This window comes from Alexandromys fortis, unplaced genomic scaffold, assembly GCF_014885135.2.
Source record: "Alexandromys fortis isolate MF-2015 unplaced genomic scaffold, M_Fortis_MF-2015_v1.1 scaffold_1, whole genome shotgun sequence".
NCBI lineage: Eukaryota > Metazoa > Chordata > Mammalia > Rodentia > Cricetidae > Alexandromys > Alexandromys fortis.
The window spans coordinates 12,891,103-12,905,724 of record NW_026067927.1 but is presented as its reverse complement, the minus strand read 5'-3'; the positions used below and the strand labels follow the sequence as shown (position 1 = coordinate 12,905,724).

The 14,622-nt window shown below is 42.8% G+C and overlaps 1 protein-coding gene across 2 annotated transcripts in view; it reads left to right on the top strand.

Moving 5' to 3' along the window:
* Positions 1–14,622, top strand: part of Prmt7 (protein arginine methyltransferase 7) — a 38,318-nt gene that overhangs the window by 2,872 nt on the left and 20,824 nt on the right. For both annotated transcript variants that reach the window (XM_050143957.1, XM_050143958.1), the window contains exons 3-6: positions 5,674–5,710; positions 5,841–5,990; positions 12,332–12,440; positions 13,913–14,025. In XM_050143957.1, the coding sequence (XP_049999914.1) occupies positions 5,674–5,710; positions 5,841–5,990; positions 12,332–12,440; positions 13,913–14,025 (409 nt within the window). The remainder of the gene's footprint in view (positions 1–5,673; positions 5,711–5,840; positions 5,991–12,331; positions 12,441–13,912; positions 14,026–14,622) is intronic.

Sequence of the window (14,622 nt, the reverse complement as noted above, 5' to 3'; positions counted from 1 at the left end):
ACAAAAATCTACTAGTCTCTGCTTCCTAAGTGCTAGGGTTAAAGGCAAGTGCCACTCCATCTGGCTCTTAATTTTATGCATGTGCCTGAATGTACGTTTGTACAACACATGTGTACAGGGCCCATGGAGGTCAGAAGAGGGCGTTGGATACCCTGGTACTAGAGTTAGACAGTTGTGAGCCACCATGTGAGTGCTGGGAATCAAACCTTGTTTCTTTGCAAAAGCAATAGGTGCTCTTAACTGCTGAATCATCTCTCTAGCCCCCAGAATCTACATTAAAATCAAACAAATGGGTGTGGTGATGTCTGCTTGTAATCTCAGCTCTGCAGAAGTGGAGATAGGAGGATCCCTGGGACTTGCTGGTCAGCTCGTCGATTCTAGTTGATAAGCTAGGCCAGCAAGAGACCTTGACTGAAAGGAGGGGCATAGCATAAATGAGGATGGCTGGAGATTTTCCTCCAGTTTCCATGAGCTTGTACAGACATGTGCTTGTGCACACGCACATGTATGAATGTGCACACAACATACGAAGTGAATAGGGAGCACATTTTCAACAGTATGTGAATTTATCTTAGGTTGAAATCCTAATTAGCACCAAATAAATGTATTTTTCTTTGTTCTTGGCTTGGTTGGTTTTATTCTCAGTCAGAAATAGCAAAACGTTGAAAATAACATAGATGTCTATTAACATTGTTAGGCAAACCTGTGGCTTATGTATGTAGCAAAAAACAGCGCAAATGGGAAGGCAGGAACGAAGTTCTTTATTTTCATTTCATCCTCCACTGGTAGAGTGGTCTTCACAATATTTTATATGAAAATGCAAGTAGAATTATACTGCTTTTGTGTCAGAAATAAGGTGTTGCTTATTTTTCATAAAAAGCACTGGAAGAAGAGTGCTTTTTGGAAATTGATAAAAGTATCTGCAGACAGTACAAATGGGACTGGGTGTGTGTTTGTCATGTTTGGTTTCAATGTTAACTTGCCACAGTTAAAATTGACTCACCTGAGTAGGAAGCTGCTCCTGAAGGATTTTTCCTCTTGTCTTGATGAGGTAGGAAGGCACACCCTGATTGCTAATGTCACCTTTTGGTAGCACCCAGATGAAAAAGGGTATTTCAGTCAAGCATTGGTGGTGCACACCTTTAATCCCAGCACTTGGGAAGCAGAGCCAGCCCCCAGAGCTACAGAGAAACCAAAACAAAAAGGGTATTTCGGAAGGAAGTTTCCCCTATTTACTTGATTGGCCTTCTGTCTTGCCAATGAGGCAGTTTGCTCTGCTGCTGCTACTTCTCTGATAGCAGATGAGAGAGCCAGAGTTTCAGTGGAGTAGAAACCAGGCACTCTTCCAGCAACTTTCTGGGCTCCAGGTGCCAGACTGGACTACTGGGGCACCTCACCTTGTGGATTAAGTAACTACTGGTTGTAGCCCCCAGTGAGCGACAGCTATTCTGGGACTACTCTAACTTTTGAGACATCCAACTTTAAGGACCAGGTAACTACTGGTTCTCAATATTTCAGGTGTGACTTAGCTGGTGTTACTATTTTAAAGCTCACTCACTTAATGAATTTTTTTGCGGGGTTGGGTGGGGTGTGTGTGCAGGAGGTTGTCTTCCAGTGCACACTTACAAACCTTTAGATTGCATATGTGCATATGGAACAAGTAAGTTTTATTACCCAACTCATTTTTGTCTTTTGTATCTTTGTCCAAAGATGCTTAAAGGAAGGAACCAGCATCACTATTTTTATTTTGTCACAAATCTTCAAAGCTTTCATGCACAGAGTCACTAAATTCCCTATACCTCACAAGAGGAGAATTGGGAATCAAATGCGTTTATCTCGATAAGTTCTTTTAATAGTGCATACCATGGATTTTCAGTGCTTCCATACTGTCTGAGGAACTTTTTTGTTTGCTTTTCAAGACAGGATTTAAAAAGGATTTCTCTTTGTAGCCCTGGCTGTCCTGGAACTTGCTCTGTATTCCACACTGGCCTCCAAGTCTGCCTTCCTCTGCCTCCCAAGTTCTGGTGATTAAAGGTGTGCATCTAAGGAGTTTTTGTGACTGTAGCTGAAGAACCTGTCCAGACACTAGAGAAAATCATTCTTACAATTCCCTTTCTTCAGAACCACTCCTGATACCATATTTGTTTTAGTCGGGGTCCTCTAGAACAACATAATCAAAGGAATGAAAAAGTATATATATATATATATATATATATATATGTGTGTGTGTGTGTGTGTGTGTGTGTGTGTGTATATATATGTATCAGAATATCTGTATAGCTCAGAATTTAAAAGATTTTTTAAAAAATTTATCTTGTGTATATGGTGCTCTATCTGCATATATGCCTGCATGCCAGAAGAGGGCACCAGATTCCATTATAAATGGCTTTGAGCCACTGTGTATTTGCTGGGACTTGAACTCAGGATTTCTGGAAGAACTGCCAGTGATCTTAACCGCTGAATTATCTTGCCAGCCCATGTTTCAGAATTTATTAGGTCGATAGTTAAAAGCAGTCCAAGCTGGTGATGGCATAACCTTTAAACTGAGCCCATGGGAACTACATAGAGGCAGGTACTCCTGTCCCTCAGCTGTGCTACGAAAGAGCTTGGCTATAAGGGATGCCTGTCTGCCTGCCTCTTCCCTTTTCTCCGAGAAACAATCAGGTAGAGGAGAAAAGTGACGGACTGAGATGTCTTGGTACTCAGGACCAAGTGTGATTCTTCTCGGTGTGGACCTCCTTGTGTTCAAGAAAAACTTGATCTTGGTGGTGCAGCCTTTAATTCCAGCACTCGGGAGGCAGAGGCAGGTGGATCTCTGAGTTCGAGGCCAGCCTGGTCTATGAAATGAGTTTCAGGACAGCCAGGACTGTTACACAAAGAAACCCTGTTTTGAAAAATCAAAACCAAACAAAAGAAAAACCCCCAGTCAATTGAAAATCAAAACAAGCAAGAACAGCTTGGTCTATGTATGAAGTTCCAGGCCTGCTGAGGATACATAGTTGAGAATCTGTCTCAAAACCAAGACAGACAAAAAAACCAACCAACACAGTGGGGTGAATGGTGAACAAATGAGGATTCTTAGGATTATACCCTCGTCTTCATTCAACGCATGTCAACAAGTATGTATTCTATCATTGAGTCACAGCCGCGGCTCCCTCCTAAGCTTGAGAATAAAGTAAGCACAGGAAGGACTGTAGGTGGTTCAGAGGGAGAAGTATTTCAGGGCAGTGTTCTGCAGTGTGGAGTATACACAGCCAGTGTTAGAACTGCCTGCAGTGGAGTTGGTTCAGGGGCCGCTCTCTGAACTCCGCCTTAACCTGGCTTGGTGTCTGTAGAAAATTTGCATCTCAGATAAACTTTCCCAGCTGTGCTAGCCGAAAACTGGAGGCCTCTTTTGCTGAGTGCTTCCCCTGGAGTTCCCAGAAAGCATCTTTGGGCAGTGGCCTGAATCCTGGGTATTCACAGGGTTTCCAGCTTCTATTTTCCTTTAGTTATTTACCTGTTTGTACTTGTTGGGGATCTAATTGAGGACTTTACAGATGCTAGATGCTAGGCATGTGTTGTGCCACTGAGTTTCCCCCGCCTGGCCCCAGTTTCCAGAATTTTTAGTTGCTGTGGTAGAAAATATGGATGCGATTTTCTTTCTTTCTTTTTTTTGATTTGTCTATTTATTTTACAACCTGGCCATAGCCTCCCCTCCATCTTCCTCTCCCAGTTTCTCTCCCCCACCCCCTTCCCATCCTCATCCCCTCCTCTTTCATCTCTATCCAGGAAAGGGCACATCTCCTATGGGAATCAGTAAAACCTGGCATATCAAGTTACAGGGGGACTAATCACCTACCCATGTATTGAGGTTGGGCAAGGTGACCCAGTATAAGGAGTAGGACCCCATAAGCCTGAACAAGAGTCAGAGACAGGGGCTGGTGAGATGGCTCAGTGGTTAAGAGCACTGACTGCTCCTCCAGTGGACCTGGGTTCAATTCTCAGCACCCACATGGCAGCTCAGAGCTGTCTGTAGCTCCAGTTCAAGAGAATCTGACATCATTATACCAATGCGCATGAAATAAATAAAGTTTAAAAAAAAAAGAGTCAGAGACAGCCCCTGTTCTCACTGTTAGGATCCCATAAGAGGCCCAAGCTACACAGCTGTAACGTATATGCAAAGTGCCTAGGTCAGTCCCATGCAGGCTCCCTGGTTGTCAGTTCAGTCTCTTGGAGCACCTATGAATCCAGGTTAGTTGATAGTGTGAGCTTTCTTGTGGATCCTTGACCCCTCTGGTTCCTACTCTCCTCCAAACTCTGCCTAATGTTTTTGGCTTAGCGTCTCTACATCTGCCTCTCTGATGTCAATTGGGCCAGGCACCAGTCTGGCACAGGAGATGGCCAGTTCAGGCTACTTATCCACTATTGCTGGGAGTTTAACCTTCCCATAGACTCGTGGGAGAGCACCCTGCACCAGGCTTCTGCTCCACCCTGAAATGCCCCTCCTAACAGTCCTCCTCGGTCTCCTCCAGCATGATTGCTTTGTTCCCATCCCCACCTGCCCTCAGTCACTCATGAAATCTCTTTATCTGATTGTCTTCCCTTTACACATCATATTTAGCTTATTTTCCCCTGATGATGTGATATGAACTAAAATATGGATGTTACTTTCTTCTCTTTACACGGTATAGCCAGTCATTTCCCCGTGATGTGATGTGAACCTCTGAGCCTGGTGACCCTCACATATACAGCAGCTATATGGTGCCTTTTCTCAGTTCTTCTTCCTAGTGTGGGTGTGTACTAGTATCATTCAAGGTTAGGTCAAGTGTTAGGATTATTGAGTGTTATAATATGGGGTGTTCATGGTTATAGGTTACTATTATAGGCTAATGGGTGGGCCAGTGAAATGGGTCAGCAGGTTAAAGGTGTTTACTACCAACAATAACAACCTGAGTTTGATCCCCAGGGCCCATGTAAAGGTGGAAAGAAAGAACTGATTTCTGCAAATTGACCTTTGACCTCCAGATATACACATAAATAAATTACTTCTCTAGGTTAACTACTAGAGCATTTTTGGGTCTAAAAAGGACATCTGCTCTGAGGTTTTTTTTTTTTTTTTTTGCATTAGCAGAGAATGACAGTAACTGATCATAGTAAAATAAATTTTGTGAATTGACAAGATGGTTTGGTGGGCACAGGTGCCTGCTGCCAAGCCTAAGGACTTGAGCTCAATCCTTGGAACCTACATGGTTTAAGGAGAGCACTGACTTCCACAGAATCATTCTCTGACCCCACACATGTGCCATGGTGCATGCATTTCTTGCCCCAAATAAATAAAATTTTATTTATTTATTTACTTGCTATGTAGACCATGTTGACCTCAAACTCACAGAGATCCACCTGCTTCTGCCTCCTAAGTCCTAAAGGTAATCAGTATCATGCCCAGTTTTAAAAAAATACTTTTTTGAAACTGTTTTGCTGGTCTTAAACTCATTCTCTTTCCTCAGCCTTGAAATTCGTGAGATTATAGACTTGAGCTACCACAGCAGGCTCTTAAAATATTTTAGAGCAGATGACACACTTGTTGCATTCCATTGAGGACTGCACTTATGTGTGGGAACTCCTTGATGTGTTCATGCATGTCTTTATTAGTAAAGCTTTCTGACTTACCTTTCCCTTTTATCTCTCAAGGTCATCCTATGCGGACATGCTGCACGACAAAGACAGAGTAAGTGAGGTGCACCACGTAAGACAGCGTCACATGCTGATGGTCTGGGGTCCGCCCCCGTCCCCAAGTCTGAAGAGCTCCTTTCCACGTATCTATAATAACATAACAGTTATTTCTTCCTTTCTCGTAGAATATAAAGTATTACCAGGGCATCCGGGCAGCTGTCAGCAGGGTGAAAGACAGAGGACAGAAAGCCTTGGTTCTTGACATTGGCACGGGCACAGGTCTCTTGTCCATGATGGCAGTTACTGCAGGTGCTGACTTCTGCTATGCTATTGAGGTAAGCCTACTGTTCAGGTATGTGTCCTGTAAGGTCTTTAGGTCCTTGGGTTTTCCCGGTCTGTTGACAAACACATGCCAAGCACGTGACCAACTTCTCCACACAGAGCTGAGTCAGACAGGGTTTCTTATTCTGGAGCTTTTTTTTCTGCTCTGAAACAGTGATTCTCAGACTTGGCCATCAGCCTCTGTGAGGAGCTTTAAGAAATAGTTATGTGGGCTGGAAAGATGGCACAGTAGTTAAGAGCATTATCTGCTCTTGCAGGGAACCGAGGCTGGATTGCCAACACCCACATGGTCACTCCAGTTCCAGGGGACACCCTGGACTTCCTCACGCACCAGACATACCTGTGACATGAATATTTATATACAGGCAAAACAATCATATACATAAGAAAAAAATTAAAAAAAAAAAAGGTAAGAGATGCTCTGCTTTGTGCTAAGATTTACATTAAGGTGTTTTTTTTTTTTTTTTTTAAATATTTATTTATTATGTATATAATATTCTGTCAGTGTGTATGCCAGCAGGCCAGAAGAGGGCACCAGACCCCATTACATTTTTTTTTTTTTTTTTTTAAATATTTATTTATTATGTATATAATATTCTGTCAGTGTGTATGCCAGCAGGCCAGAAGAGGGCACCAGACCCCATTACAGATGGTTGTGAGCCACCATGCGGTTGCCGGGAATTGAACTCAGGACCTTTGGAAGAGCAAGCAATGCTCTTAACCTCTGAGCCATCTCTCCAGCCCCCTTGTTTTTGTTTTTTGAGTCAGAGTTTTTCTGTATAGCTTTGAAGCCTGTCCTGGAACTCGCTCTGTGGATCAGGCTAGCCTCTAACTCATTGAGATCCCTCTGCCTCCTGAGTGCTGGGATTAAAGGTGGGTGCCACCACTGCCTGGCTAAAATCAATTTTTTTTTTTTCCAAGACAGGGTTTCTTTAACAGTCCTGGCTGTCCTGGAACTCACTTTGTAGACCAGACTGGCCTTGAACACACGGAGATCTGCCAGCCTCTGCCTCCCAAGTGCTGGGATTAAAGGTGTGTACCACCACTGCCCAGCTAAAATAAATTTTTTTAGATATGTTTATGATTTATTTAACTTTATTTTATGTGCATTGGTATGAAGTGTCAGATCCCCTGGAACTGGATTTACAGACAGTTGTGAGCTGCCATGTGGGTGCTAGGAATTGAACCCAGGTCCTCTAGGGAGAAGCCAGTGCTCTTAACCACTGAGCCATCTCTCCAGCCTCTAAAATAAATTTTTTTAACACATAAAATCCTGAGATCAGCAGTAGATTGTATTAAATTGTATTCTACTTAGACTCCTTCTAGCTGTCCATCCTGCCATCTCTAAAGTGTGGCTCTAATTTCAAAATCTAGAAAGATGAACATTTGGGATGGTATTATGCATCAGTGGATAAAGTGTGCCTTGTCCTGAAAACCTGGTGACCCAGATTTGACCTCTGGATCTCCCAATGGGATAAGAGAATAGTTTCCCTAGGGTTGTCCTCTGACTTCTGCATGTACTCTGTGGCACATGCATTCTCACACTTATGCACACACACATCATCATCATCATCACATACACACACACGATAATATTTATTTTGGTTTTTTGAGACAGGATCTCTACATAACCTGGCTGACCTAGAACTTGCTATGTAGATCAGTCTGGCCTGGAATTTACAGAGCTCTGCCTACTTCTGTCCCACCCTCGTTTAGTGCTGGCCCTAAAGGTATGCACCACCATGTCCAGCTCATATCAATTTCTGTAAAAGATGAGCCTAGGCTGAAGAGATAACTCATGGTTAAGAGTGTCTACTGCCCTTGCAGTCGGCCAGAATGAAGTTCACAGCACCCATGACAGGCAGCTCACAGCTAGCAGCTCCAGAGGGATCTCACCCTTTTGGCCTCTGTGGGTCCTGACACACATGTACATAATCTACACAGAGACACATATGCACATAATTTAAAGGCATGTGCCACTACACCTGGCCTGAGTTAGGTCTACTTAACCTGGGATAAGGATAGTCTATTTCTGGCTGGATAGAGGATGCAGGAGTTAAGAACATTTGTTCCTACAGAGGGTTCAATTCTCAGCACTCACATGGTGATTTCAATTCCAGGAGATCTAGTGCCCTGTTTTACCTCCATAGACACCAAGCATGCACATGGTGCATGTATGCAAAACACTCAAACATAAAATGAATAGGCTGGGCATGGTGACACAGACATTTAATCCCAGCACTTGGGAGGCAGACGCAGGAGGATCTCTGTGAGTTTGAATCCAGCCTGATCTACATAAGGAGTTCTAGGACAGCCAAGACTAAAAAGACACTGTCCCAAAAAATGAACAAACAATAAATAAAATGAGTAAAGTTAAATTTTTTTTTAAAGGTGTTTAGGGCTTGGAGAGGTAGCTTAGTAGTTAAAAGATGTGTGGGGTGTCCACCAGAGAAGACTGCTCGGGTATAGAAAGTCTTTATTAACCAGCCAGTAACAACACTGGGTTGTTGTAAGGAGGCTGCTTGTTCGTTTCCTGGCTGCCCAGACTTCCAAAATAACCACACAGAAACTGTATTAATTAAATCACTTCTTGACCAATTACTTAAGCATATTACTAGCTAGTTCTTACATCTAGAATTAACCCATCTCCATTATTTTATATTTTACCATGAGGTTCATGGCCTACTGACAAGGTTCCAGCATATGTCTCTGGCTGTGGCTCCATGGCTTCTCCTGACTCTGCTGCCTTCTTCCTTCCAGCATTCAGTTCTTCCCTGCTCTGCTATAGGCTCAAAGCAGTTTTTTTTTTAATTCACCAATAGTAATCACAGCATACAGAGGGGAATCCCACATCACTGGGTGTTTAGGATTCCAGTGTAGCACTGAGCCTTTCTTAGGGAGAGTTTATAAATACAAAAACTATGTCTTGGGTTTACATACTTCGATAAACAAGAACAGCCAGACACAGAACTGTAGAAGCCAAAAAGTAAGGATAATACATTTAGAGATTTTCCCAGGATTGTGGACTTTGATGGACTAGGTCTTTGTTTTTGTTTTGGCAGGTGGTACTCTCTATGTGCTGAGTTTTATAGTCTGAATGGTTCTTCCATCACGGAGTCAGTTGTGCTGAGGTCTGGGGGCCTACTAAAGTCTTGGGCCCTGTTACAAAGCTTCTCTGCTCTTCAAAGGACTGCCTAGTTCAGTTCCCAGTACCCATGTTGGTTAGCTCATAATTGGTTGTAACTCCAACTCAAGGGACTCTAATACCTCTGTCCTCCATGGGCACTGCACTCAAATAGACATACTCATATGTACACATATGTGAAATTAAAAATGTTAAAAATAAATCTTTTAAAAATCTATTTGTGATTTCCATGATATCAAATCCTGAGTTGTTGTAGATGAGAGACTGCACTTGTTGTGGATTTCCCAAAAAACAAACAAACAAAAAGGTATAATGCTGCCTTGTTCTCAATAGTCAGAAACTGGGACCAACCTAGACAAGTAGAGAGAAAAAGGTTGATTATGCATGTGTGTGCACACATGAGTACAGGTGCCCGTGGAGGCTAGAAGAGTGGCAATCTCCTATCTTGTAAACTGCCCAACAACGGTCCCTTGGAAGAGCAGTATGGGTTTTAAAGCTCTGAGCTGGTAGGATAACCAGCTCCTAATTTTTTTTAAAGTGTTGGTGCCCTCAGAGGCCAGAAGAGGGCATCAGATTGAGTTATGCATACTTCTAAGCTAACTAGTGTGGATATTGGGAATTGAATTCTAGTTTTCTGTAAAGCAGCGAGTACTCTTAACTTCTGAGCCATGTCTCTTGCCATTCTGGATGCTTCTTATTGCTCTGTGTGGTGTATGACCTTCCCTTAAAAACCTGTGCCTTTACTGACTGTAGGAGAGCCACTAAAGAGCCCCTGGCGACGGAGACGTGTCAGACAGGACATGACCCCAGCTTACTCTCTTTTAAAAGCAAGCAGGCTTTTCTTAGAAATTTCTAGAAAACCTCTCCTTGTATATAAAATTGGCCAAAATAATTGACAAAGGGGAACTTGTCTGATGAGCCAGATAGGTTCATCTCTTGAAATCAGGTCTGTTTCTGTACAGCACCACCGTCCCTGTTCTGAAGGAAGAAAGACTGGATGTTGGGAAGTCTACTTCATTGTTTGTCTCTGTTTATGGCTGGGGTGAGATTGCTGTGTGTTTGAGTGTAGGTGGGTGCTTGTATGTAGAGGACAGAAGTTGACATAGTGTCCTCAGTTGTCACATTTTATACTTGTAGGGCTACTTGAACTCAGAGCTAGCCAGTTAAGTTTGTATAGCTAAGCATCTTTCTCCATGCCTCAGGGAGCAAACCTGTGGCGTATGTATATAGCAGAATACGGTGCAACTGGGAAGGCAGAAACAAAGTTCCTTATTTTCATTTCATCCTCCACTGGTAGAGTGGTCTTCACAATATTTTATATGAAAATGCAAGTAGAATTATACTGCTTTTGTGTCAGAAATAAAGTGTTGCTTATTTTTCATAAGCAGCACTGGAAGAGGAGATGGAAATTGATGAAAGTATCTGCAGACAGTACAAATGGGACTGGGTGTGTGTTTGTCATGTTTGGTTTCAATGTTAACTTGCCACAGTTAAAATTGACTTACCTGAGTAGGAAGCTGCTCCTGAAGGATTTTTCCTCTTGTCTTGATGAGGTAGGACGGCGCACCCTGATTGGTGGGCTGAGGAGAGAGAGGCTGTGAATGGTCAGAGCCCGAAGGGTTAGGGAAGGGGAGTGATAGGTCAGAGGCTGACGAAAGAGAGGGCGACAGTGAGGTTGCGATAGTTTTAGAAGTTTGGACAAACTGATTGGTGAAGGCTGAGGTTTGCGGCCAGAGACCACATGTGAAAACTACATTTTAGAAATGATTGTTTTTCCCCAGCTGAGTACATACATACATACATACTTACTTATTTGTTTATGTATGTATGTATGTATGTATGTATGTATGTGTGTATTATGTTCTGGCTGCATGTATGCCTGCTGCCGGAAGATCTCATTATAGATTGTTGTGAGCCACCATGTGGTTGCTGGGAATTGAACTCAGGACCAGAAAATCTGCCAGTGCTCTTAATCTCTGAGCTGTCTCTCCAGCTCCAAGTGCATACATTCTTTCCAAAGAATATGGCTTTTCTTTGTTATATGAAAAGCAAAATCATGTTCATGGTAGAAAATACAGACAAGGGTTTAGAAAAAAATGAAAATCTTTCATCATTTATTTTGTTTCCACTTTGTATTTATGAACGTTTCTGTGTTTATGGGATAGAGCTGTGACATCCAGTCTAGGCTGGTTGAAAAGCCAGGGCTAGAGGGGCTAGTGAAGGGCTCAGGAATGACTTCTGCAGGGAAGACTTTGTGTTTCCTTGTGAGTTGAGGCTGGCCTCAAACTAACTTTATGTGTAGCTAGGCAGGCCTTGAACCCAGATCCTACCTACACTTCCCAAGTGCTGGGATTATGGGCATATGTCACTGTTTCCAGCCTCCAGTTGGATTTGATATGGCAGATGGGGTGGGAAGGGTTCAGACTTGCCTGTGAATGTTGGGGATCATCATGTGGGCTAAGAAGGGGGTGTGGATGGGAGAGTAAAGTGGAGGTCTCATGTATCATAAGGAAATAAAGGCTGTACTTTTAGTCTGGGTCAGTTCTGAAAATGAAGGTGGACTGGCCATACTTCAGCTGTCTTCCTTATCTCTGGAGACAGGTTTGTGGGAGCATCTTTAGTCAGCACAGGGCACTTATGCCCTACTAAGTAGTGGACAATTCCTTCATTTTCACTTAGTGGGCAGGAAGTGGGAACTTCTAAATAGTACCTTGAAGTTGAACTTCATTTTCTCTCTCTCTCTCTGTACAGGTGGGGGATATTGAGACTGATTTTCACTCCATATAGCTCAGAGCTCAGGCTTCCCTTTAATTCATGATGATTCTCCTGCCTTACCATCTTGAATTCTGAGATTAGACATGAGCAAACCACACCTGGCTGAATTTCATCCTTTTATGTTCATTTTCTTGGTTTTTCGAGACTGGGTTTCTTTCTGTTGCTTTAGTGCCCGTCCTGGAGTTAGCTCTTGTAGACCAGGCTTGCCTTTTTTATGTTCATTTCATGACACACATTTAGAGACTAAAAACGTTTTTAGTGTCAATTATGGAACCAGAGTCAGGTTCTGTCTTGCTAGCTATGCGTCTTAAGTAGGAAGTGGTTTGTTTGTTTGTTTTCTTGCTTGCTTGTTTGTTTTAGCACATGTTCATTTTCCCTTCCCGTCATCTCTCTCACCTTCTCTGACTTATACAGGTATTTAAACCTATGGCTGATGCTGCTGTGAAGATCGTGGAGATAAATGGCTTCAGTGACAAGATTAAGGTTATTAACAAGCATTCCACTGAGGTGACAGTTGGACCAGGTGAGAGCTGTCCCTCCTGTGGGAAGCAGAGCTAATGAAATGTCACAGCAGTCACACACAGGAAAGAAACTTTCTGCTATAGTAAACGTACGGTGGTAAAAAAAAGTCTTTATAGTCAGATGTTTGAAACTTAGAAAATTCTACGTGTTCTTTGAAACTCAGAGAACACAGCTACAACTTTTGGGGAAGAGGAAAGAAGCTGTGGCCATCACCAGTTTTTAAGATACAGTATTTTGGGATTGAAAGATCTACTTAAAGTCAGTGTTTTATTTTAAGTTTAATTTTGTCATTACCATCATTAGGTAATGAATCATTAATGATTGAATATACATTCATTAATGCATGTATACTTCAAGAATATAGTGTAGAGCTCAATATTATGGTGTGTGCTTATAATCCCAACACTTAAGAGGTTTGTGAATTTGAGACTAACTTGGGCTACATAATAAGACCCTAAAACAGTGTGAATATACGATTGTTGGGCGAATTTTGCCAAATTGAGGGACACTTGTAACCATGGTCATAATCAACACAATAGATTATTTCTTTCTTGCTCAAAAAATTCCTCACGACCCTGGGCACTCACAGATACCCTTTCTTTCAATTAAAATTAGGAATTTATTTTTTTTTCTAGAATTTCAAGGAAATTTCAAATGAAATTGTGTATCAGCCTGTGCTGGCCTCAAACTCACAGAGATCCACCTGCTGCTGCGTCCTCAGTGCCCGGGTTAGATATGTAATATATTCAAGAGAATGTTACTGTTTCTAAGCCAGGAGATAGAGTTTGCTTTTAACTTCCACTTTACTTTACTAGATGTGTAAATAAAATGGACACATGGAGCCCATGTGTGTGCCATAGGAAAGGTACTTTTCTAACCTTCATTCTGCTCCTCGCTTTACAGTTGAGACTACTAACTTGATGGTTAGAACCCAGCCCTCCAGGCTAGTAGTGGTATCCAGTCCTTGTCTATAGGACTACAGGCTCAGTCCTTGTTCTGCACTCAGCCTCTCTAAACCACTTCAGTGTGTCTCCTTTTTAGTGTCAGCTGTGAAATTTGTCCTCTGTAGAGGGAAGACAAGTGGGGTCTTGTCTAATGTAATTCGTGAGCCATTAGAAGTGTTTACAGTTAATTCTCCATGATAAATAGCTCTTTTCAAGGTCTGTTGGCTCATTAAAAAGTATAGTTGTAGCAGTAATATTATGTTTTAGAGGTTTAGAAAGTAGTTGATTCAAGAACTCCTCAGAACCCCGCAGAGGGTGTCAGATCTCCTGAAGCTGGAGTTAGCAGGGGTTCTGAACTGCCTGATATGGGTGCTAGGGACTTAGCTCGGGTCTTCTGCAGGAGCAGCACCTGCTATTTCCACTGAGTCGTTTCTCTAACCTCTGCTTTTTGACGTGGTACTTCACATGTCTGTCATAAATACATTTCCTAGTCTGTTGCATGTTTCTGACTCTATTCACTTGCTTTTAGATGGTGACTTGCCGTGTCGGGCTAACATCCTGGTCACAGAGCTGTTTGACACGGAACTGATTGGAGAGGGAGCACTGCCCTCTTATGAGCATGCTCATAGGCATCTTGTGCAGGTAAGGGGCTCAGAGCCTTCAGGAGTGTTACATAGTCACTGCTTACCATGCTCAGTACAGCCCTGCAGAATCTCTCTACACCCTGGGCCTCCCTTTGATTCCTGGCAGGCATCTAGCTCAGGTGGCAGTACGGCTGAGAAACCTTTGCTTTTAATTCCCAGATGTGAAAATCCTCTTCACCGCTGGGTCCCCAGGCCTGATGATGGGCGCAGAATGAAAGGACGAATAATGTAAGAGGACCATTAGACAGGGAGGTAGAACCACAGCCAGGTGGGGAGGGGAACCCTGCAGGTGTCCATGCAGGTGATGATCTGTGAAGGGATGGGCGTTCTGCCTTACTCACTCGGATGAAAACAAGTTCTCCTCATCCCATTTTCTTTAACTGGACCCCATGGGCAAGGTGCAAAATCAGTGGAAGATGTAGGTACAGGAATAATTCTTCCAGCATACATATACAGACAAACATACACACACAGCACAAACACACTACGTGTAAAGTTACATCCATGCTCACAAACATTTATGCTCCCATAGATTCCCTGTCATTTGTAAACAGGAGAGATAGTTGCCTCTGTATTCCAGGGAAAATTCCCCTTT